The following is a 25,122-nucleotide window of genomic DNA, read 5'->3' on the forward strand; positions in this document are numbered from 1 at the left end:
GGAAAACATAGGCAAAACATTATCTGACATACATTTCAAAATTTTTCTCCTAGAAGAAATAAAAGCAAGAATAAACAAATGGGACCTAATGAAACTTACAAGCTTCTGCAGAGCAAAGGAAACCAGAAATAAAACAAGAAGAAAACCTACGGAATGGGAGAAAATTTTTGCAAGTGAAACCGACAAAGGCTTGATCTCCAAAATATATAAGCAGCTCATACGACTCAATAAGGAAAAAATAAACAACCCAATCCAAAAATGGGCAGAAGACCTAAACAAGCAACTCTCCAAGGAAGACATACAAATGATCAAAAAGCACATGAAAAATGCTCAATATCACTAATTATCAGAGAAATGCAAATCAAAACTACAATGAGGTATCACCTCACACCAGTCAGAATGGCCGTCATTCAAAAATCCAAAAATGACAAATGCTGGAGAGGCTGTGGAGAAAGGGGAACCCTCCTACACTGCTGGTGGGAATGCAGTTTGGTGCAGCCACTATGGAAAACAGTGTGGAGATTCCTCAAAAGACTAGGAATAGACTTACCATATGACCCAGGAATCCCACTCCTGGGCTTGTATCCAGAAGGAAATCTACTTCAGGATGACACCTGCACTCCAATGTTCATAGCAGCACTATTTACAATAGCCAAAACATGGAAACAGCCTAAATGTCCATCAATAGGTGACTGGATAAAGAAGAGGTGGTATATTTATACAATGGAATACTACTCAGCCATAAAAACTGACAACATAACGCCATTTGCAGCAACATGGATGTTCCTAGAGAATGTCATTCTAAGTGAAGTAAGCCAGAAAGAGAAAGAAAAATACCATATGAGATCGCTCATATGTGGAATCTAAAGACTCATGGACAGAGAATACAGACTTGTGGTTACCAGGGGGGTAGAGGGTGGGAAGGGATAGACTGGGATTTCAAAATTGTAGAATAGATAAACAAGATTACACTGTATAGCACAGGGAAATATACACAAAATGTTATGATAAATCACAGAGAAAAAAATGTGACAATGAATGTGTATATGTCCATGAATGACTGAAAAATTGTGCTGAACACTGGAATTTGACACAACATTGTAAAATGATTATAAATCAATAAAAAAAAGTTTAAAAAAAAACAACCTGAAGAAAAAAAGGAAGACAAATGAAGCAATTCAATAACTATTCCGTGGTGAAGAGGATTAAATGTCATTGGGTAGGCTAATAAAACATATATAAACTATCCATTATATTTGACCATTGGTACTGATGCACTTGTTTAGGTCTAATTCAGAGAACTAGAGTGGGACCAGCACAAAGAAGTTAAGTGGTTTTGCTTGTATGTGACTGCTGTTTGGAGGAACTAGTAATATCAATGGCAGTCATCTCCAGGTATGATGAAACACAGAACTCTAAAACATCACAAAATAATCTTGTCCATCTCGATATATGAGCCCAAGATAAGTGCCTATATATGTAACAACCACCCCTATGTAGAAATGAGCACTGTAGGATCTGGGAATGTAGCAAACATAATGGGAAGAATGTGGTTAAAGAGAAAGGACACATCTATAACTAATGGAAGATGTGAACCTAGAGGAGAAGATAGACTTTTTCTTGAGATACGTGGATTTCATCCTTAAGAAGACTTTATTAAGGAGCTACACCCTGTCATACTAATATCAACCTAAATTATACGATTATTAACCTTGATCTTAGGTGATGCTTGAGTCCTCTGTAACATCATCACTTATTAATTGCCGCATTGTCCAGGGCTTCAGTGACAATTGCTGAGGGTCCAGGAGCTACTAATGACGTCATGATAATGAGAAAAAATTTACCTGGAAGTCAGATTGCAAAAGGATAAGAAATAAGGAAGAGAAGCATGGAAACAAGGAGCATAGGTTGCTATTTTGAGAAACTAAGTAGTGAAGGAGAGAGGGGAACTAGAAAACTGGAGCATGTTTTTGGACAAGGGTAGTCAGTGAAGAGAAAAGGATAATTAACACACCTCCTGTTAAGGTCAGAAAGAAAATGGTTTAAAAACCTCAGATGAAGGAATAATCTTAGACAGGAAGTGGTAAATGTCCTCTGTCCCCAGGGACATGAAAATAGAGAGCTGTACAGCACTTGTGTCTAAGCTAAGGTTGCAAACAATGGCTAAACATCGTTATACACTTTCTACAGTCATTCAGAAAACAAGTAGAGAGAAGGGAGATGGTTTGGTTGATTTTAATTGGACATTGGTGACAAGAAATTGAAAGCACTGAAGAGAAAGATTATCAGGATTTCAGACTGGAAGGAGAGTTGCTGAGGAAATGTCCATCTTGATATGATCAGAAAGTAAATGTGATGCTAATTAGAAAGATAATGGGTGATAGTCAGGTGGTTTGTTAATTTCAACTTTACAATGAGAGATGGCCAGGATCCCAAGTCCCCGCATCCTGGATTAGACAGATGCAAAACATTTACCAGAAGAGACAAGAGAAGCTAATGTGAAGTGATTGCACTGTTTGCTAGTATTTTGTCCCAAATCCCTATGTAGTGTTTTATCCTTGTGACCTGAGTAAGAAGAATTTAAAGATCTGCATCCTCTTTTGCCTCTTTGACTTAAGTCCTTGCCTTGATTCAGGCTGAGTGCTATCTGATGCTTTTCTCCTCAGCCTCACCCTGGTCTCTGCTTGACTTTTACTGCCTATATGGTAAAAATAGTATTTTGAAAAGAGAGCGACACTAAGATAAAATAACTTAAAGTCTCTTTGCTCCTCTACCCCAAGATGTTATTCTTAGTGTGGTAAACCTCTACATGTCTGTGAGCGGGTTTGTTGATTCATTTTAAAACTTTTCAGTGAACAGGATGGGTGCATCAGGGAGACATGCACTTCTTCTAGGCCAGTGGTTCTCAAGTTGTGGAGGTGAAGTTGGGAGGAAAAAGGTATGAAAGTCTCACAGGGAATATTTCCAAGGGGTACAGAGTGTTTGTGCATGAATGTATCTGTGTGTGTGCAGGTGCATTGTAAAAACTTTCAAAGGATTCTGATAAACACCTGTCTTTCTTCTGATTAAAAATCCCTGTCCTGCAGGTGAGCATGTAAGAATGCGGGAGTGATATTGCTGTTTAGTGTTTAAGAGGTGGAATGGCTCTGGTACGTGATAAGGCCCAGAAGTGGGCTACCAGAGTGGAATGGAGGTGAAAATTCTTGGAGCAGAGGCCAGGAAAAAGTGAGACTGGGATGCTGAGAACGTCCACCGCAGGAGGGCTGAAGCTTGGGCTTTCTCTGTTATCACCCATAGCACTTTCCTGAGCACCAAGTACATAGTGTGTGTTCAATAAATACTCTTAATAGACTGTGTACATTTCAGAAAAATGTATTACTTTTAATATCAATTATGTGAGCATGCAACATTGCTAAATACAAAAGTCATACAAGCTCACAGATGACTTCGGAGACTGCCACTCTTTTAATTAAAGAACAATTTAGGGCCTATTAAGACATCATAAACATAGATCCTTTCCTGTTTTCACTTAATGACTATACATTTTCTCCCTATTACTCTTGGCTTCACTCAGAAACTCGACTGCCCGCAGTTACATTTCTTTACCCTTTATTGCTTCTCTGAAGAGAAATAGCCGTATCATTCACCTCCTAAAACGGTCCATTTGTACTTGTGTCTGAGTAAGACGCAAGTGTTGGGCATTAACAGTGTGCAACTCTAGGGATATAGATTAAAAATTGGAGGCTTCCTGTCTCTTATGTGTTGGAAAAACATTTTTGTGAATTTATGGTATCACTATATCAGCATAGGATGCTTACAGTCAATTGAAGATAAATTTGAAAAGTTCACACTTGTTGCAAGTGAGTCAAAAAACTGAAATCATCACATTTCTAGTCAATTAAATAAAATGAGTAGCATGAAACATAAAAAATCTGAACCATGCTAAGTTTACAGACTTCATGTCAGGAAAATGTCTTCTGGGAAGTATAACACAAAAATACATTTTAATTAAATGTACTATTATTATTAAGTAAAAGTGCTAATCACATCTGTGTCATTATTCATCTAGGTAACCTTTAGGAAAATCAGTTGCCTTTTCTGGGACTCAATTTCCTCTTCTAAAATATGGAGGCTGATCTAGTCCATCTCTAAAAGTTCCCTTACAGATACACATGCTCTGTAATTGGCTTCAATTTTAGGGCACGTGCAGTAGAAAACTCCCCGCAACAGATAAACACAGGTTCAAATCTTATTTTATCACTTATTAGTTCTTTAAACTTGTAAAATGTATGCCTTATTGAGCCTTAATTTCCTGATTTGTGAAATGGTATAGACTTCTGTAATCAAATTGTTTGAGGATTAAATGGGAGAATATGTGCTGTGAAGTGATGAGTAGAAAGTCAGTTGGTTAACAGGCATTCAATGCATATTATCAAACCAACGCCTTAGTTTTCCACTCTTTTCTTTTCTCCTTAACAATTCAATTCCATGTAAAGATATTACAATAAAATTTGGAAGCTACTATGAACTTTTGCTGAGCAACATTTGCAGAATGTGGGTGTTTTGGAAAGTTGATTTTTATTTTCTGGCTTGGGAATAGTTCTGGGTTTGAAATATAGCAGACAAAGTAGCAGTAAGAGGTCAAAATAATTCAAAAGCTCCATATGACTTCACAATTTAGCACTATTATCTATTCAAAGACAAGCATGATACCACATGCATTATTAATAATAGTATATCACATAGGAATATAAATCCTCCACATATACTCAGCACTAATCCTAAACTTTACAAAGTCACATGAAATCAGTTTAGAATTCCACAACTTTAAGGATGAAGAGAACTTTACCTACATTCACAAGAAAGCTATGAGGATATTGAAAAAAAATGATTGTATGGGTTGAATGTTTTAAATGGACTACCAGAGATTGTCTAAAATAGCCTCAGGGACCTCTTTTCCCACTTGTGAGTCTATTAATAGGCAAATTTGTTTGAATTTTAACTGGACATTTTAGATCGTATTGGACTAGACAGAAGGAAGTACTCTAAAATGTAATCTTCCCTCTTTCTATTTTCTCAAAGACTCACACTGTTAACATTTTTTCTAGTAATATATGATCGAGGACCAAGTGATACCCAGGCCCTTATCCCACTCATTCAAAAAGTACTGTAAAGAGAGATGAGGGCAGATTCACCATTCATCCTTTATGTGACTACAAGGGAGGCCTGAGTTCCTGGTATGTCCATGTAGATCACCTGTTGAAATGCTGCTTAATCTACTTCACATGGGACTGTATCTAAGACCTCGAGGACAGTTAAGTGGGTTCTTTATTGTAAAGGGTCTTCCTGTTGTCTGCTGTTTGTCCAGTAATTCATAAGCCACTGGCATATTACTGGTTCCTTATTTATTACCACTGAGAAATGATTTTGTAATACTGACCGGAGAGATTACACAGCTCACAAGACTTTCCATATAAGAACCATGATGTCAAAAAACAGGAGAGGCCATCAACGGTATTAATGAGAATTTTGTCAGCTTCTAATGATGATTATTATTGTATCAGAATGCAATTCACACTAATTATTAGTAAAAGTTTACAAACATTAAAAAGTGCATAATAACATTTGGATCTGATAGGGCTGAAAAAAGACATGAAAAACACAACAAAAGGGCTTTACTTTTGTGATTGGTGTTCACATGATTGAAAGATCATTTTCTCTGTCTTTTGCAACTCCATGGAGATAAGCTGTCCTCCAAATTTTAACAGTATCATATAGCACTATGGGAAATTATATTCCATAGAAGAAAATATGTTGATTGCTTGGATTTTCTTTCCTGCCTTCCCAATTCTCCAAAATCCTCATAATTAAAAATAAAAAATATTAGTTGGAAAAAGTTCTCTGGGAATAAAACAAAATTTGCAGATTGAATTCTGGTGTGTGTAGACATTAAAAAGACCAAATTCAGGTAATATTCACTTAATGGATATTTTCAAATGCCTGTATAATAAGCAAAGAAGTCTTGATGAATGTTAGACTTCATCAGCAGTGAATTAAGGGAAAAGATTAAGTTTTAAAAATTGTGTTCTATCCTGTGTACACCACCACACTACGGAGCAGAAAAAAAGGCAGCCCTTTTAAAAATGAGTGGTATAAAAATTCACAGTAACGTACATCATTTTTGTTTTTCATAAGCAATCAAAGAAGGGGGCAGTGCTGAGCATCTATATTGTACAATACAAAACAGTGTAAATAACACAGCAGGAACACACAGATACATAATGCTAAAAACAGTGCTTTCTGGATGGTTCTTTTACTGGGTGAATACTTGGACCAGAGCTATTTAAACTCTGGGGTTCAACCAACCCTTTGCGATTAGACACAAGTAAATCCTCTGACATTGTGAGGGGCCAGATGCTACAGGAAGAATCATCATCTAGGTCAGTGCTACTTTCTACAAGCATTTCATCATATGGTCAAGTGAAAGGATCCGTACAAAAATGACGTCCAAACACAAGCCACATGATTTCAACCATTGCTAATGCCAGAGGTAGAGAAAAGTCTGTCTGCAGCCACAGCTTCTGCCCCCATTTTTAACATGATAACACACAGGTTCCTGCAATGCAGCACAGCCTCTTTCTTTTTCCCCTTTTCACTCTTGGAAATAAATGCATTCCAGCCAGGCCTGGAGATTTGAGACATTGTCAGGTGTTGATGAAGATCAAAGTGGAGTGTTAGCTTTCAGACTTCGCTGCTTCTCCCTGGGCTTCCCCACTTTGTTCTGTCGAATTCCGCTGTGCATCTTCTTCACCTTCTGTTAGAGACATAAAAAAGGATAAAGGCAAAATGGAAACTATGGCTTACACTTACTGATTCTCAATGTATCATATTGGAAATTTCAGAAGTACTCAAGAGGTTGTAATCCTCACAAGTGTTTTTTCTTGGTAGTCAATTCCCCATCAAGAAAACAGCTTAAGTGTTTCAAGGGCTAATTCTGGTCCTGGGACAGCATGGCTCAAAAACAAAATAACAACTGAATTTTTAGAGTGGTTAGTGATGCTCCATGCTTTTGATAAGTCCTAGGAAATTCATGGCATGGCATTTAGAGTTTCACAGGTTGCAGAAATCAGAAGTGTCTTTAGGCAGAAGTCAGAAATTGGGGGCAAGTTTACAATTTGATGCCTGTCTTATTTTAAGAAATATTTTTAAATTACATGTTATATTATTTTGAGCACTTGATGATAACCTCACTGATTTCTCAGAGGTTTAATTAATTTAAATTAAAAGCAATGGTGGAAGGACATTATGTGTGCTGGTTAGTCCCTTATCAGATAGTTATGATGGCCTCTGGCCTGGCCTGTAGAACATATGTACAACTCTAATAAAACCACTTTCATAACTGCACCCCTAGCAATAATTTCAGCCAGTGACAGAGCGAACACTAAAATTAAACAATGCTTTCTCTCCATATTAGGTCACTTTATCTGGGTGCAAGCCATGGGTAATCATTCAAAGGTTCAAACATTTGCTTGGGTTAGTTTGTTACTAAACAACCAATATAGCTTAGTGGACAAAATATTTTACTATGTTGCAATAATGTATATTATATTAATTTTTGCTAAGAGTTTATTACCATAGTTTAAATGAATAGAGGTAAGTGGGGTGTCCTCTTTATTCAGATGGCAATATTGAAGGCAATTTCTCCTTACTCTTAAATACACACAAAACATCTCACCATACACCAAACTTTAGGGAAATTAAAAGCAGTTTCTCTACATAAAAATTATATTCTGTTCTAAAAGGGTTCCAAGAATATCACCATGCATTATTTATAATTTTCATTATTAGAGCAATGAACAAGCCCCCAAGATGTGCAGATGGCCTGAATCTGAGATGTACAGATTAGCATAAAACAAGAACTTGATAAATAGGAGGAGCTCTTGGTAACCAAAGGAATGAAGTCATATTTGGGCAGACGCAAGACAGTAGAATATTAAGGATGAAAGTGACTGCATAAATACAAGATGAGGAACTTTGGCTCCCATGGGGCTTGGGATTTCTAGGTATCCAGGGACGCTGCTCAGGGCTCTGAATAATGCTATAAACACAGAACTATGGCTAAATAGATGCTTGTGAACAAGTCAAGATAAACATGGGGCAACAATATTGTTGAGCATAAACTAAAAAGAAGCTGAAATACTCAGAAATTACAAAGGAATCCCCCACTATCTCAGTTAGTGATATTTAATTTGCCACTATACAGTTGTCATTTTTTATATTTTAGACTTTCAATTGTACAGTTATTATTTTTAGCTCTTTTTACTTAGAATAAGAAAGAAAATCAGTACTGTTTATACTTTGCCTAGTTCTGGACTTTGTGATTTGAAGAGAAACAGAAAAATTTTTTCAAGGGCCTAGAGAATTGCAATTAACATGTAGAAATGTTTAGAAAATAATACATTTGGAGGCATAAAGATACCTGAATTATTTAAATTATTTAATTATAACATTAATGTAAAATATAAAATGCATTTTATTGGTATCAAATATCAACTTATTTAAATTATAACATAATAATATAATATAATCTCTTGTATAAGAAAGGGCTTGGAGCTTATTGGGTTTCAACTTCAGTGAAAACAAAAAAAGAAGAAATTAAACTATACTATAAAAAAAGTCCTAAAATTAAGGGTGGCCAATATCAATGCAGATTATTTAAAATAGAATATTCATATAAAAATAAAAATACAAATGTATGAAAAAGATTGGCAAATTCTCAAAGATTACAGAAAAAATATATTTACTCAACTTATATCACCAAATTGGAGTAATTTCCTGTAGCCTTTCTCAGATCTATTTTGAAAAGTTAAGTCCGGTAGTAATAATAGAGAAACAATGAAATCTAAACTATACATCAGTCTATGTGTTCCATGGTAGTGACTGTGAAAGTTTTATTTTCAACCTGAATTTGAAAGGACCGATCTATGACTTGCTGACCTGTAGTCACTGAATAAAGTTCTATCCCTAGGTATTTCAAGGTGATGTTGCTGAGCTATTTCATTAACACATATAAACTCTCAACTTTCCAATAACTGGAAGGCTTTGCCATAAAAATTCTAATAGCAAAGAAGTATTGAGTGGTTTCCATGAGTCAGAAACTAAGTGATTTTCATGTGTGGTTTCTTAATCGTGAACTACATTTTTTTTCACTTTTAAAGATTATTTTTGCACAAGTTTTTCTCAGGGAAATACATTCAGCTTTGATACTTGCAAAAGCTATGGAAGAATTACCATGGGATTCATTCAAATACTCAGAAGTACTTTGACATGTCAAACCTGTTTCACTTTTTCATTGGTAAAGTTAGACTTGGTGGGTAAGAGTTCAAAGCCCAATAATAAGACTAATTTTTCAAACAGTCTATCATGAAAGGAAAACTGAAAGAACTCTCTTTACCTAAGGCTTACTCAGGTAATGGACTACTGTACTCCCCCCATTTTCAATAAAATTGGTCCTGGAAACCCTTTTCTGCTGAAGTAGTTCTTAGAATTGAGACTCATCGGACTCATCTGTGAATCTTGTTAAACATCTAATGCTATTAAATGTTACAGGTGGCCAATATTGTCAAAGGTCGGAGCTCCAACTTTGTTAAATATTCTACATAAGAAATTTCAGAGCTTTTATAGAGATTAGGATAAAAAAAATGTGTTGTATTGATTACATTAGAGAAATCAGATTAAGGACTCTGCATTTGTGTGGGAAACCCTGTAAAGAGAAGTCACTGAAAACAGAGCGAGTGATTAAGAGATTAGTCCATGACTTTCATCTTGCTTTTGATTGTTTATAACTTTTTCTATTAGGTTACTTTCAAAGGTGTTTTTTCATCCCTTAATCCTAACTAGTGAAATGCTGTAGGTCATTCCATGTGCATAGAGAGATGGGTGTCAAACGACTCACCTGTCTTGTTGATATCAAGACCTGCTAATTTCAAGGCTAATTCATTGCTGTTGCCACTTGCAGAAGAAACCAGGATATCATGTATTGCATTTCTTCTACCTGTTCTTCCTGAAGCAATAAAATCTGCATATGTAGTTTCCACATCAGTCATTGCTAACAAATATCCACATAGCAGGAGCTACAAAACAGAGAAAAATTAATAGGTAAATATAATGCCAGTCAATGGTAAACATTTAACAAAGATTATTCCATAAAGATCAAATCATTTTGGACAGCTAATTTTGAGTAAAGACCTGATCAAAGAGGCAGTGAGAAACATTTTATAAAAATGTGGGGGGGGGTTGTTGTTGTTATATGACTAGCCTGCAGTATGAATGTGAAATAATTGTCCACAAAGCAAGTAATGCTTTGATTCTTAATCAAGCATCAGGGAATATTTTCTGTAAATGGCCTGATAGTAAGTATTTTACGCTTTGAGGACTATGTAGTCTTTAGCCAACTATTCATCTCTGTGCTTTAGCACAAAAGGAGTCAATATATTAAACAAATGTAATAAACTGTATTTATAAAAATAGGTATAGGGCCAGATTTGGCCTGCATGCCATAGTTTGTGGAGACCTGATTTAGATCATAAAGTTCTCATTCTCTAATAACATTGTAATCCGTCTTCTCTGGAGAGGAGAACTTGAAATCAGTTCTTGAACTTGAGATCACCAAGGTAATGAGGGGTGAAGTGGAAGTGGTCCATCCTAGAAGTAAGCAGTACCCAAGTGCATTGTTTGCAGAGTCTAAAAACAGTAATGAAACTGACCAAAATCCAGTTTATGCTTTATTATCACCATGCCAGCAATTCTAAACAATGTCAGTAATCAAATACTGCTCCCGGTCCAGGAGGACAGCTCCCTTGTTGCCCCTTTGGCAAGTCATTGCTTGAGAAGAAGAATATTCTTGACAGAATCTTTGAAATAAAATCTTCAGATTTACAAAGGACTCCATGAAAGTTAGTTTTCCCAAACAAACTTGGTAACACACACACTTAAAGACTTGAAGAAAATGTTTTTGATATAAAATATGAGGTACATGTAGTAACAAAAGACCACCAAATGTAAATCTTTAATTTCTTTTTCTACATTAAAAATGTATAGCCATCCCTGAATGTCAAAAGAGGGATGAATAAGATGTGAAATAATGAATTTCTGTTGGGTTAATTTGTTTAAACACAACTTTAAAATAACATAACTTTCCTCCTATTCCTAAGCATTACAATTACATTTTACTATAGTTTAAGATTAAAAACCCATACCAATTATCAAGAGAAAGGAGTCTTTTCAAAATATAAGAAATAAAAGAAGAAGCTAAAATGGTGGACCCCAAACATCACTATGGATGTGCACTCTGGCACTCTGAAATAACTTGATGCCATTTACAGTGCACTTTAGGATGGCAGTCAGCAGCACATTCCTTAAGGCTTAATTCTTCTCCCAATGAATACTGAAAAGAGAGGAGTTAATTTAATCTGCGGAAAACTTTTATCTTCTCTCTTCTTTCAGAGGAAGCTAAAACAGGAAAGAGGGAGGAATAGCATAGTACCAGTTTTAAAATAGGAGGTATATGAATGCTACATGCTTTACTGTGACTATATTATGAATAACATTGTTTTCCATTCACTTGACTATATCTACCATTCTTTTTTATGGGTATATGATTTAATGGTTGCTATCATGTTATTTAAAATTTCAAAATACTCCTCAGAAAATCCTAGGTTTAGTCCCAGCTCTGCCACTGGGTCATGGAATAACAGCCAGAAAAAATTACTTGAACTCCTGGTCTTCCATTTTCTAATAAGTAAAGTGGGACAGCTGGATGACATAATCATTAATGGCACTTTAAGTGAAAGTGTAAAAAAACAATGATCACTCAAAACAATCTCATTTCTAGAATCTTGAATTTTGAAATTCTCTTCTGTGACTGTAACCACCTATTCTTTTTCTCTTCCTCTTACTCGAAATGAATCTGTCCTTCCCACTGGTCATATCTTTAATTCCTTTAACCCTTTTAATTTCTGTTTCTTCTAGGTCCAGTCGAGATCAATTGCCCACCATTTCATGTGGCTTCTTAGTATCCAGAAGTCCCTTTGCTCCACTGTCACCTTGACCTGCCTAAGCCTCACCTGGAAAAACAGCACAGTGCACTTTCTCTGATCTCATTACTGGGTGGCTGAGTGTTACCAGAAAAAGTCACAAAATTGTGCCAATTGGCTCAACTAAACATTTTTAACTCTATTATTAGGATACACTCTGAGTTGTACAGAAATTCTTTTGTTCACCTCTAGCTGACTCTTCCTTATGCTTCTCTCTGTGGGGAGGGTTCCAAACCCTTTCTATTCCCTACAACTAGACACCACCTGCCTTAAGAGATACTTTGCATCTTCCTTCTTGGAGAAGATATAGGACATCTGCTGCAAGTTCTCTAAAATTTCGTCCTTTCTCAAATAATAAATCACTATTCTTTCATTTCTAGATAATCTAGCTGCTTTCTTTTTAAGCCATGCTATTCCTTCTATTTCTTGTCATCTCCTGTAGGACCCTGCTCCATCTTTTTTTTTCTTTAATAATTTGAGTCTTCTTTCTCCTCTGAGTTTGTCCCTTAAGTTTATAAGCATGTTCAGGTGTTCCCTTACTAAACAAAAAATGAACCAACCATTCAATCAAATACCCTTTCCTCAACTTTCATATATCTTTGCACTACCATCTCTTTCCTTCATTAAACATCTCAGAAGGGTTCAACTACTTTTATTTTCTCACTTTCCTTGAACAAACCTTTAGAAGTTTTGAATTCCATTGACTTTTATACAGTATGTTTTACAAAGACTATTTTCTTATAGATCACTGAAATGATGTCTATTAACATTAAGTAACTGCTCATTGTTAAAGGTTCTTGTGAGTGTCCATCCTCTTTGAACTCTCTATAATACATGACACTGCTAGCTATAGTCTCCTTGAAACTCTCCCAAGTTATAGAGGGGAATAATTATAGAGATCAGACCTACCTGTATTTGAATTTAGACTTCCCATTTACTTGTTATGCTCTGTCTAATTCCTCTGTACTCAATTCTTCATCTACAAATTGTGATAAATATACTTAGTTCTCAAGATGGTTATGAGAATTTATTTGGATTATGTATCTCAAGAGCATAACACAATGTTTGACACATGGTGGGTAAATGCTGATTTAAAAAAAAAAACAGCTGTCACTTTCTTAGCTTTCATGATACTTTTTACTATCCTGGCTCTATCCTATCTGAGCTTTGTATTCTTCACAAATTTCTCTTGCTAGGGTCACCTTCTGAAATACACATTTTGTAGGAATTTAGAATTAGTCATTGACCTTCTTTGCTTCCTGACTTGACTAACACATCTAATCCCAATGCTTCTAATTGCTATGGATAATACAAAAGTATCCATCTCTTATTTAGACTGTTCTCTCTCTTTTTAAAATATAGGCTTTAAAACAGCACAATTGCTATTATTTCTCATCTGATAACAATGCTATGAAGTAGGCAAAAATATCTTCATTTTCAGTTGAAGAAGATAAGTCTCAGAGATGTTAAATGACTACTAAATAACACACAAGAGCAATTGGCTGCTGAACAGGTTTTACTTGGTTTTGCACAAGCATTTCAAATTCAGTAAAACAAAATAAGAAAACAACAAAACATACAAGTAGAGAAAACTGGCCTCATTAATATGACATGTTGGAGCATATTTTTAATTATTTCTCTCACTTGATATCCATGTCTAATCATTTGCCAGGTCATGTTGGTTTTTTATTTGACGTCACTCATACTTATTCTCTGTAAAACATGGGAAAAAGCCTTACCAGGATTATTGCTGAGTTTTTCCACAATCTGGAAGGAACTCACTTTTGCTGCTTTAACTTTAACCACTCACTCTCATACTTGGTATATGTTGCAGAAAAATGCACGATATTTTCCTAGAGCTTTTCTGATAGTGCATTTGTTCAAGTCTGCTATTCCACCTGGAATGCCTTCCCCTGACAAATTTGCTTGTTGAAATGGATTTAGCTGTCAAAATTCAGCCAAATGCCATATTCTCTTTGTCTTCTTGCCCCATCTCTTCAGCTAGCATTCTTACGGACCTGTATACAGGGCGCTAAAATTCTAACTAGCATTATAGTTGCCTTTCCTTCTACTCAGATCACAAGTTCTGCCAAGACAGGAACTGCATTTTATTAATATTTTAACTACATACAATTCCCAGTGGAGCCTTTTGCACATAATCAGTGCTAAATAAAAGTCTGCTGAATAGAACTGTACAATGAGGAAGAAATATATTAATCACCTTTCACTGGTAGTCACAGAGAACTTCCCTATTCCCTGGTTATATACTATATTACCAAATCCTAAAAACCTGGAAGTTTTTACAGATGAAGAATCTGAGGACTAGACAGTTCAAGTGATCTGCCTGTTTTCACATAGCTAGTTAATTGTTTGGAATGAAGGTCCACAAAGTCCCAGTCCACTTTTTCTGTTTCACCAGGTTGTCTGTCTGCAAGTAAGGTACGAGTGTGGATAAAGTTTTTGACCTTGGAATAATCAACTGCTGCTAGTTAGAACAGTATTTTCATTACCTACACCACCACCATCACCATTAACCAACAGTATTTAGTTTCCATGTTACCTTAAAGATTTAGAATTGGGTATCTTTACAGAGTTCTTTTTCTAGGGTCACTATCTGAAATAAGGTCACATTTTGTAGGAATTTAGAATCAGTCACTGACCTTCTTATATCTAGCAAATATATCTGATAAAAAGGGGAGGTGGATTGCAGAAAAAAAAAGTTTATTTCACAGTCATCAGTATTGCCTTTTACTCTTAGTCTCTTTATGGCTTTTTAAAATATAGGCTTTAAAACAGCACAATTGCTATTATTTCTCATCTGATAACAATGCTATGAAGTAGGCAAAAATATCTTCATTTTCAGTTGAAGAAGATAAGTCTCAGAGATGTTAAATGACTACTAAATAACACACAAAACTATGACTTAAACCCAGGTTTGTGGGTTTTGCATAAAGAACATTGCATTTTGTAATGAAGTCCTTGTTTTTTTGCCATTATGATTTTTTAAAAGGTAAACTGTCACAATAATGCATGTGTATGTGGGGGTTTACATCTAGTTCACTTTGTGGATAATAGTTTTAAGGAGATTTAAAATATCAGAGTGAGACAGAAAAAACGGTGACATTTTCCATGAGAAGATATGAATTAAAAGATGTGCTGTGTTATAATTTGTATATCTGGGAATGTTCATTCCTGATGACAGTGGTAATTCTACTTGTAAGAGGGGAGCCAACAACTTACTTTGAATTTCACTTACTGTATGCCTAAGTAATGAGCATGTGGAAGAAGAAACAGGGTTGTGAAAGATGTATTCGTGTGGTGTGTTCACCTTTAAAATGTGTATGAATAGCTTTCAACTGAATTGAGTGAAAGACAATAATGACAATTGTGAGATGGGATTATTCCTGGAAACTCCTTTTCTCCTTAAGCTTTTATGAAATAAAATTCGCTAGATTGCTGTGCATCCAATTTTAAACCTCTAACATGACATAGCAACTAAGTACTAGGCCCTCAGTTATGGTAGTCATTATAATTAGTATTATAATAATAGTACTATAAAGTAGTACTTCATTTTTATTACATTTGCTTTCTCCAGACAATAGACTTATTTTTCTGTGAAAAGAACAATAGCTGATAAATAGCACATATGTAAATACCTAGATGAAGGAAGAATATAATTACATTTTTAACAAAATACATAGATGCTATGAACTCTGTATCATTTTCACTCTCTCCATGATTATAGTTCGTAAGTGAATTTCCATTAGGTGCCCCCAAATAGTAATTTTTACATGCATGGCAGGTATGTTATTTTTTTCATTCAGCTAAACACTTAGACACAGCTCTTCAATTCAATGATATGACAACCACAGAGTGGACATGTTTTACACCAATATATCACTGTATAATGACTTGTAGTTTGCTTAGAAGTTCTGGGAAAACTGTTGCCAAATGATTATGTCTGACAAGTATTTGCCAAAAAATGACAAAAGTCCAAAAAAGTCTAATAAATGTCAGCAGCTGGTAGAGGTTTAATTAGAGTAGAAATTAGCACACTTTCTGGGCTTATATAAATAAACTAATCAGAATAAAACTTAGAAAACTTACCAAAAGTGGGCTTTGATTCTTCACAAGAGTTTCCTGGTTATGTTGCTATAATTAGAATTTTATAGCTATGACAAAATGGTCATATTGGATATAAATACCATAATGTGATATTATACTTTTGTGTATCCAGTTATACAAAAGAGCCAATTACACTAATATCCAAAGTCTGATTATAGAGGAGAAAGATCATTTTATTATTTAAGTATTTTACTATTTAAAACTAGATTAAATTTTAAAGCATAGCTCTCTAAATACTGATATGTAAAAGTCCAATGAAAATTCATGACTAAGAAATAAGCTTGTTCTTTCTTTTCTCCCTTCCTAAAAAAGTCTCATTTTCTTCCTCTTTAACAACGGAAGCAGTATATTGGTATTCTAAAAATTCTTTGTGTAATAGATTTCTAAACTGAAATTCATAATTCATGTTGGTCTTTTCTTTGTTTATACCCTTTATCTTTTTAAATATCATACACATATATTGAAAGAATAAATTAGAAGACTGTACCCTAGTAGAATTTATAGATTTAGACTGCAAAAGGCTAGAAAAAGTATGTACTTACGTCTCCTATGTTAAGCAAATTGAAGCGTTCCACATAGATGTATCCTAAAAGAAGTTGGGTCTATGAAGCTGCTTAAATGATTTTTATAGTGACATTGAGTCATGAGCCAAATGGTGACTGGATAACATGCTAATTTTACTCCTGTAAATGGGGACACATGAAATGAGACTCACAGACTTGGAAGAAAGAATGGAGAGAATGTCATCAGCAGGCACTGAAGTCTTCTCTCTAATCTAAATGGTATGATTCCTTTTAAAAGAGAAGGAAAATTCTTCCTGTCCCATAATTACAAATGCAATTACATGACTTTTCAATTGTTACTTTATGAAATAATGTGAAGTTTGTTAAGAGCCCTTGAGTAGTTTACTATGTGCTTAAGGCTTGGTCCACATTACTGTTTCTGAAACATTTTGGTTTCAGATGACCATTACATTCTCAAAAATTATTGAGAACCCCAATGAGATTTGTTTATGTGGTTATATCTGCCAATATTTGCCATATGAGAAATTAAACTGGAAAAAAATTAAATATTTATTAATTCACTTAAAATGTAAATAATAAGCCCATGTCATGTTTCCATGAATAATATATTTTTAGTGAAATGAAATGTATTTTTCAAAGCCAAACAAAAAATAGTGACAAGAATGGCATTGTTTTATATTTTGAAATTCTCTGGCTTAATTTTGCAACTGTCTGGCTTAATAAAAGACATCTGGTTTCTCATATCTGCTTCTGCATTCAATCTGTCTCAATATGTTGTTTTAGTTGAAGTATACAAAGAAAATCTGGCTTTACACAGATTTTTTAGTTGGAAAAGTGAGGAGAATTTTAATAGCTTTTTCAGACAGTTGTGGATTTTTTTTTTTTGCAATGTGGAATCTGAAACCATATCAATATGCTTTCCATACTGTTTTATTAAAATCTGTTGTCTACTTTGCTCTTTAAATGGATCTTTTGCCCATGCATATTTTTAAAAATATCAGGCATTAGTCATTTGGAAAAATATTGATTCACTGGGTTATGCAAAATTTCCAAATGGTACCATGTTTCATTATACAATATTACATTTGTTAGTAACACTGCCTATTTCATCAGAAAAGTTTTTAAGAAGTAGGAAATCGACAAGTTCATGGGGCAGATAATAAATTTTCCAAAACTCTAATTTTTGTTTGAAAGCTCAGATTTATCATTGGCAACAGAGACACTTGGATTTTGCTTCCCTTGAAGTGACAAGCTCACTTTGTTCATTTTCAAGAAAACCTCTGCCAAATATTCAGTTTGAAAAACCACAGTTTGCCTGTCAGTTGTTCTTTCAAATAAAAATGGTGATTCATGAGAAAAGTAGCTAATTCAGTTCTCAACCTAAGCAGTCACATAAGTACTTTATTTGAGACAACCATGCACTTCAGTACATGGCAAAAGTGCTCCATGTGACTTACCATTTTATCACACAGACTTACAAGACCTCTACTCAAGGGTTGAGACTTGACAATAATATTTTTTTACTGCTTCCTCAAGTACTTTCTTAGGTAAATTTTGCATTTTAAAAATATTAACTGTGAGTGTGTGGTGGTGAAGAATACCAGGGTTGCTGGTAGAGTTTGGGGCTGCTGACTTGGTTCATGCTAAGGTGTCAGCCATATTCCCCACCGCACTTTTGTACCACTAGTGCAAATGCAAGCCAAGTGAAAAAGGTAGATGGCATCAGTATTATTATGAAAATTGTTTTGAACTTGTGAACCCACTGAAAGTATCTCAGGGACTGACTGAAAGGGCTTTGGGGACATGCAGGAGTCAGAGGACCAAATTTTGAGAACCATTGATCTGCATAGTAACAGGAAGCTATCTGATAAATATTACAGGTTACAAAAGGGAACCCTTTTGTAAACTTAACCAATAAAGTTTTTTGATTACTAAAATATTCTGAAAATATTAGCTATTTCCATGCTAACTACTATCTTTTTCTCTTTTCCTGTATAAGAATATTAGTTATTTATCTAATTCAGGCTTATAATCAGTCTAGATTATTTCTAAAACAACACCTCAATCTCAAATCAGAGGGCTTCAAATTAAGTCTCCCGAGCTCAGGACAGGGTGCCAGACCTTGATGCTACCATAATTCCCTGTTTCCTTGAATTGGGCTATCTTTTAGTTACACTTTGGAGTGAGTGACAGCAAAGAAGAAATCAACAACCACATCCTGTTAATAGCAACAATTTGAAGATTTTCACAAAAGTCTCCTCTGTTAAGGCAGAATTATAATTCCTGCACCAGATCATGACACTGCATGCTCCAGAATACCATTTGGTATAACGGGACCCGTGTTGTCCTTTAAAAGAATGTGGATAATGTCCTATCAAAAGCATACTTTAAAAAAGTAATCTCATATACTGAGTTGTATCATAGAAAGATGCCAATACACATTAACTCTGTCAAGTCAAGCGCTTTTTGTTCTAAATCCAAAGCATTGATCTCTTTAGAACAAAAACATTGCTAGACTAAATTTTGCCTAACATGAGAAAAATTAGTCTTTTGATGGCTTTCACAATGTTTTTGATTAATACTACTAGAAATAATAACCCATCTACCTTTGTTAGGACAAGTTCTTCACTTCTTCCCTGATTTTCAGTATATAATAAAAATTCTCAATTTCAAAAAGTTCCAGCATTTGATACTAATAGTTACTATGCTTAGTCTTTTTTCTGTCAGTTCATCTCTAATCCCCAGTGATATGGCAATTGTGATCCTTATGCCTTCATTCAAGGTTTTATAGACATATTTTTTCCTTGTTTTGACATGTGCACATTTTCATACTGTTTTTATAAATTCATGACCTAGTCAATTGTATTATTACTTAATTTCTTCTCTGAAACTTCCTTTAGCCCAGATTCAAATCTTTTCCTATTCTTTCCACAAAGCTAAACAAATCAGATCTTTGTGATGAGAAATCTAAGCCTAAAAATGTTATAAAGCCAGAAGCACAGGCCATCTTCCTTGAGGAAACATTTTCACTGTCTAATTAAGGCAACAAGTGACCTCAGAGCTACCCATAAATCCCTTTGCTCATTTCTAGCTGACTTCTTTACCGTCTCTAACAACAGTAATTTTTTTTTTTATTTTTTGTGTTTCTTAAGTCTTATTTATATTTCATTTTCTTACTCAATAGAAAATCTTGCCTAATGACTTTATGGGAAGATCAAGGTCCTCCTACATAAATTCCTTTAATTTCGCTTTCTTTTTCCTCACATCAAATTTGTCCATATCTTTGAGTCCTTTCGCCAACGTTAATACCTGACTAGTGTTCTTGTTTCTGTCTTCTCTCCTGTTATTGTTTCTTCAACTCTGCCTTGTGCTTCTGGAGTCTCTTCTTTTCCTTGCTTCACCAATTCCTGTAAAATTGTTTACATTTTCCCTTGTTGTAAAATATATTTTTCAGCTTTTAACTCTATGTTCTTTATGACACTCACCTTCTACTTTCATTTACTCCCAAACTTACAGAAAAAGAGGAAGGTACTTATTTTCCCACTTCCTCTACATTGCTTTATTTTTAATTTTGCAGTTCAACTTACATATCTATCAATTTACCAGAACTGTTTTCTCAGAGAACAACCATTACAGATTAATCACAAATCAAGAGAGTTTTCACAATAATTGTCTATATCAAATTGTATATAACATTTTACATTGTTATTCCTCTCTTCTTGAAACATTTTTTCTCGCTTGGCTACCATCTACTCTTGGTACCCTCATAGTCATCTTCTTCTATTTCTTCTTGCTCTTTCCCTCGCTTACCTATCACGTAATATTTACCCCAATTGTCTTAATTTCCACCTGGGTATAGAAGACTATCAAATCTATAATTTGGGGTGCTGATATTTTTCTGAAGCATAGCTTGAAAATTTTTACTGCCTATTGTTACTCCACCATGGTTGTCCTTAAAAACTCAAATTCAGTAAGTTCAAATGTAATCTCTGCTGCATCTCCACCTCTACCCCCAGAGCTACTCATTTTCCTCATTATTTTAGTGTAGATTACCACTACTTTCTTAGGCATCTATGATAGGAATCTTAGAAATTGTGTTCAGTTATTCCACCTCACTAGTTCTTCACATCCAATCAATTCTCAAACCTCATTGTTTTAATTCTATCCACCCAATGTTTCTTCAGGATTCTTCATTTCCATTCTTTCTTTGGTCACTCCATTCATCATCTCTTTTTTGAGTATTGTAATTATAGGCTAACTATTTACTTATCTAAACTTATTCTTCTCCAACTTACACTTTATACTATTCCCAGAATTACCTTTATAAAACATTAAGGTACTCAAAATTTTCAGTGGCTCCTGGGAACCCACAGAACACAGTTTAACTTTGTTGCATGGCCTTCTAGAATTAGAAGCCAACTTTATTTACTAGCTTCTTTCCCTATACCATCTCTCCCGTGCACACTAAGATGTGATCTCAACAAGCACTTGCAATACCTCTGGTGTTCTCTTACTGGTTTCTCATGCTGTTTTTCTCAACCTGGAGTGCCCTTCTCTCCCAGTGACAACAAAATCCTTCTCATCTTTCAAGCCCAGCTTATTAGCCAAATTCCCTCCCCAGCTCCAGGTATGATGAATAATTTTATTATAGTATTTATTTAATTTGGCACTATGTAAGAATTAATTATTTCCATGTTACTCTTCTTCCTATAATATATTTTCCTTAAGATCTGGGTCTTTGATTTTTTGAGACCCCCAGAATGCTTGGCACAAGGTTTTGTATGTTGTTCTTACATCTGCAAAAAGTATATTGTAGATTTGTTTTTAATTATCTTACTCAAGATGCTTATTGGTAAAGTTAATTGCCAAGGTTATACCATTATCAATAGTAAAACTAGGCTCCGAAAACATGTTTCTTTATTCTTATTTAGTTTATTTTCCTCTCTCATAATACTTTTCATCAATTTAAGGAGATACACTATAATCGTTTCCTCTAATACACTTTCTCTTTTGTATCTTCTTAATTATGACAGAAGATTTTTTAAAAAATAACAGCAATAAACAGCCCTTTAAAATTTCCAACTAATCTATCTGATGTTCACTTTGTTGAGGGCTACCTAAGTTTTTTTATAAAACATATATGACTAAAGTAGCAAATTAATGCATGGAATGATTTGTTCTGTCCTTCTCTTGTTAAGGTTTTTTATATCCTTTAATATTTCAAAGGTTTTATAAATCATTTATCAGCTAATCTTTGCAATATCCCTGCTGAGACAGTCAATTAGCTGAAGAAGTACTGCTGGTTGGCAAGTGACAAGTAATAAGACTTGCATATTACAGATGAAGAAACTAAAGCAGAGAGAGGTTAATCGACTTGACCTTGCCTTACACAGTAAATGGTAGTACTGATGTCAGAATGGGGACCTGGGGTTATTCACATCAAAATCACAAAATAACAAAAAAAATTAAGAGCCTGGGGCTGGTGCTGTTCTTTATTATGTAATGCTTTCTAAAGCTTTTTTTTTTTTAAATCTCCTTTTCAGGCTCTGTATGAGTCCAAGGAGGAAAGATATTTTTAAAATCTATACCTTCTCATTAAACTAAGATTATTTTTCCTACATCAAATAAATACTTCGCTTTTGAAAGGATGTTAGAACACTGACACATATCTGCTCCAAATAACTCATTAACTTTTCCATCTTTAAAATCAAAATGGAAAGTCAAATTAAGCTCAGTAGTAGTACTTTCTGGTCTGTTCCAAGTTGTAACAATGATCATAATAATGAAACAGCTATTATTAGTGCTTTTTTCGATAATAGTAACAAAAATATTAAGTATTTGCCAGATACAATAAGTTTATGTTAATTATGTAATTTAAATTTATGAACACATCTATCAAATAGGTATTCTCACTATCTTAGTATTAAAGATAAAATAATAAAGGTTTAGAAACATTGTCATGAACCTGATAGGTGATTTAACCACTTATAAAACCAGTTGCCACATTCCAACATTCATTTTGGAGCATATTAAGCTTCATTTTTTGTTGACGGTTTGCATCAATATTTCTTTCTAAGCACGTAAGCAGTTCACATGCTGTGTTGAGACATTACTGTTTAAGGTGATATTAAATTGACATCCCAAAAGAATTTGGCTTTTTAATGTTATCATCTGATACACATCATATTGATTGAAACTGCTATTTCTTCCTTGATTTCTGTATTTCTATATTTTTTTTCTACAAACACTGTGCGTTCCAACGTATCTGGTTTACTCATCCATGTAATGGTCTCCATCTTCAGACATCTTCCTGTCTTTGCTGTTCAGCCTTGTGACTGTAAAAGCACACTCGTTAGGGACTAGGAATTTGACAAAGACTTAGAAAATTGTTTGACACCTGAAAAAATGGTTCCAAAATATGAAAAAAAATTGCAAAACTGAGACAAAAACTTGTTTATATTTTCAACATGAGCATTAGTACCAGTCACCAGCTGCAATGTTACTCAGCTTCCACAGAGTTAGTTATCTGTAAATTATATTGAATTTGTGATTTGGGTACATTTTAGTGCATTTGATAACATTTAGGTTGAAGCTTCCAAAAGTGCAATTGCCTAGTACTGAGGAAGGTTTACAAATGGCCCTGCTCACAATGAACTAGAAGTGACTTCAACAGGAGGCTGAGACAGTGATGCTGGGCTTGGAGAGTGACAGAGCAGGCCTACATTGGAGAGTTTCTGATATAGGAGAGCCAGGAATTTGTGACTTACTGAGTGGGGAACACGAAGGCAGAGGACCCTGACATGAGAATTGTGTGATTGCGTCTAGATTTCTAACTTGAATGAATGACAGGATGGTACTCTTTGGTGAATGCTTAAGGAAAGGCAACAGCAGCAAATGTCTAAGAATGGAATTTTAACGCCTCACAATGCTGCATTTAAAGTAAATTTGGCATTCTTTTCTTTTCTGAATGAATGAACATACATTAATTAAAAACACCTACATTTATACACATGCTATTATCTGCTCTTCTGCAATCATGTATTTTCTGCATAGTATCTAAATATCTATTCCAGTTGAAGTAGTGCTTAAACACTTCAATATGCCTCTTTTCAGCCAAAAAAGAAAAACTTTCTATGACTATGTTTCAACATATTTTAAATATATGTATAATCATTGCCAATTTATCTGCTTTGCAGATACTAGTTTCCTATACAGTATTGAATATTTCCCTTTATTGAAAATGTCATTGCTAAGTCTTATAATTGATAGTTTTCATTTTTATTATGTCTGAATATGAGAATTATTAATTACTCTCTTTATTAGTGGAACAATCTTCAGCACAATGTTTAATAATCTTTTCTACCTTCGTTATATGTTATTCTAACGATTTTCCATACATATACTTTAAGTGGGACTTTCAGATTTTTCAGGCTTTTTCAAGCCAGTGGGATGGGCTCCACAGAGAAAAGGAAATACTGAAGAATAGCAATATGAATTAGACAGATTTATGTAATTGAGAAAGAAATAATCTATCCATTGAGAAATATATATTAGTATTTACATAATATATAATGGATATATAAATCAATACTTTCAAAATGAGATAATCCAGTGAACAAAATATCTTAAAATATGAATTAAAAGATGTGGTAAAATCACTATATGAATAAAATAAGACAATTTTTATAAGCTGGGAAGATAAATAATAAGTGCACTTTTCTCCAGGAGACAAGTTGTTATCTGGAAAATCTCATGACATTTTGTAGATTATCAAATTCCCTTTACTATCAGTCTTGAGCATTTCTTCTACCAACTCTATTATCAGTATTGGAAAGTACCATTATGATTCTATTTCATTATCAGGAACATTCAAAAAACTATTTAACTTGCTAAACATTGGTTTTAACAAGTGAGAAACATCTCATCTGATGAAGATCTTACAGTGAACTGAGAAATTAAAAGATCTCAAAGTAGAGGAATTTCATTGGGAGCAGTATAAACTACTTGAGGGTGGAGAGTTCCTATTTTTCTTCATTGCCCTCCAAATTCTGGAAGTGTTATATACGCAGAGCAGGATCCTAAGGAGATACTTAACAAATGAAAATTATTGAATTCACTACCTTGTGGTACAAATTAGGATTTCTTTCACACTGACATAACTAGAAGATTTTAATTTTAGCATTATGAACTACTAAGGTCTTTATCTAATGCTGAAGTTTGTGTCAGCCAGACTTATCTGAGTGATAATTAGAAGACTTCATGCTTATTCTATCTTATAGGATTTCATTTTTGCATATCACTTCATTAATTCACACTTTTGATATTTTTATAGCACAACCAAAGACTATAAAAACACATAGAGCAAGCACTTGCCAAAG

The 25,122-nt window shown here is 34.3% G+C and overlaps 1 protein-coding gene and 1 long non-coding RNA gene across 5 annotated transcripts in view; one reads left to right on the forward strand and one right to left on the reverse strand.

The window, feature by feature from the left end:
- The window catches only part of LOC116286022 (uncharacterized), a 103,162-nt gene that overhangs the window by 33,994 nt on the left and 44,046 nt on the right, over positions 1-25,122 (forward strand). The gene's annotated exons all lie outside the window — the stretch shown is intronic.
- The window catches only part of PKIA (cAMP-dependent protein kinase inhibitor alpha), a 91,393-nt gene continuing 69,627 nt past the window's right edge, over positions 3,357-25,122 (reverse strand). For 2 of the 3 annotated variants that reach the window (XM_006202395.4, XM_072951783.1), the window contains 2 exons: positions 9,956-10,133; positions 3,357-6,814 (listed from right to left, as the gene is read on the reverse strand). In XM_006202395.4, coding sequence (XP_006202457.1) covers positions 6,735-6,814; positions 9,956-10,106 — 231 coding nt within the window. In that variant the 5' untranslated portion in view covers positions 10,107-10,133 and the 3' untranslated portion in view covers positions 3,357-6,734. Of the gene's footprint in view, positions 6,815-9,955; positions 10,134-20,053; positions 20,152-25,122 lie in introns of all 3 variants that reach the window. The other variant, XM_072951782.1, reaches the window with a different exon arrangement.

The sequence above is a fragment of the Vicugna pacos genome, chromosome 29 (assembly GCF_048564905.1).
Source record: "Vicugna pacos chromosome 29, VicPac4, whole genome shotgun sequence".
Lineage (NCBI taxonomy): Eukaryota > Metazoa > Chordata > Mammalia > Artiodactyla > Camelidae > Vicugna > Vicugna pacos.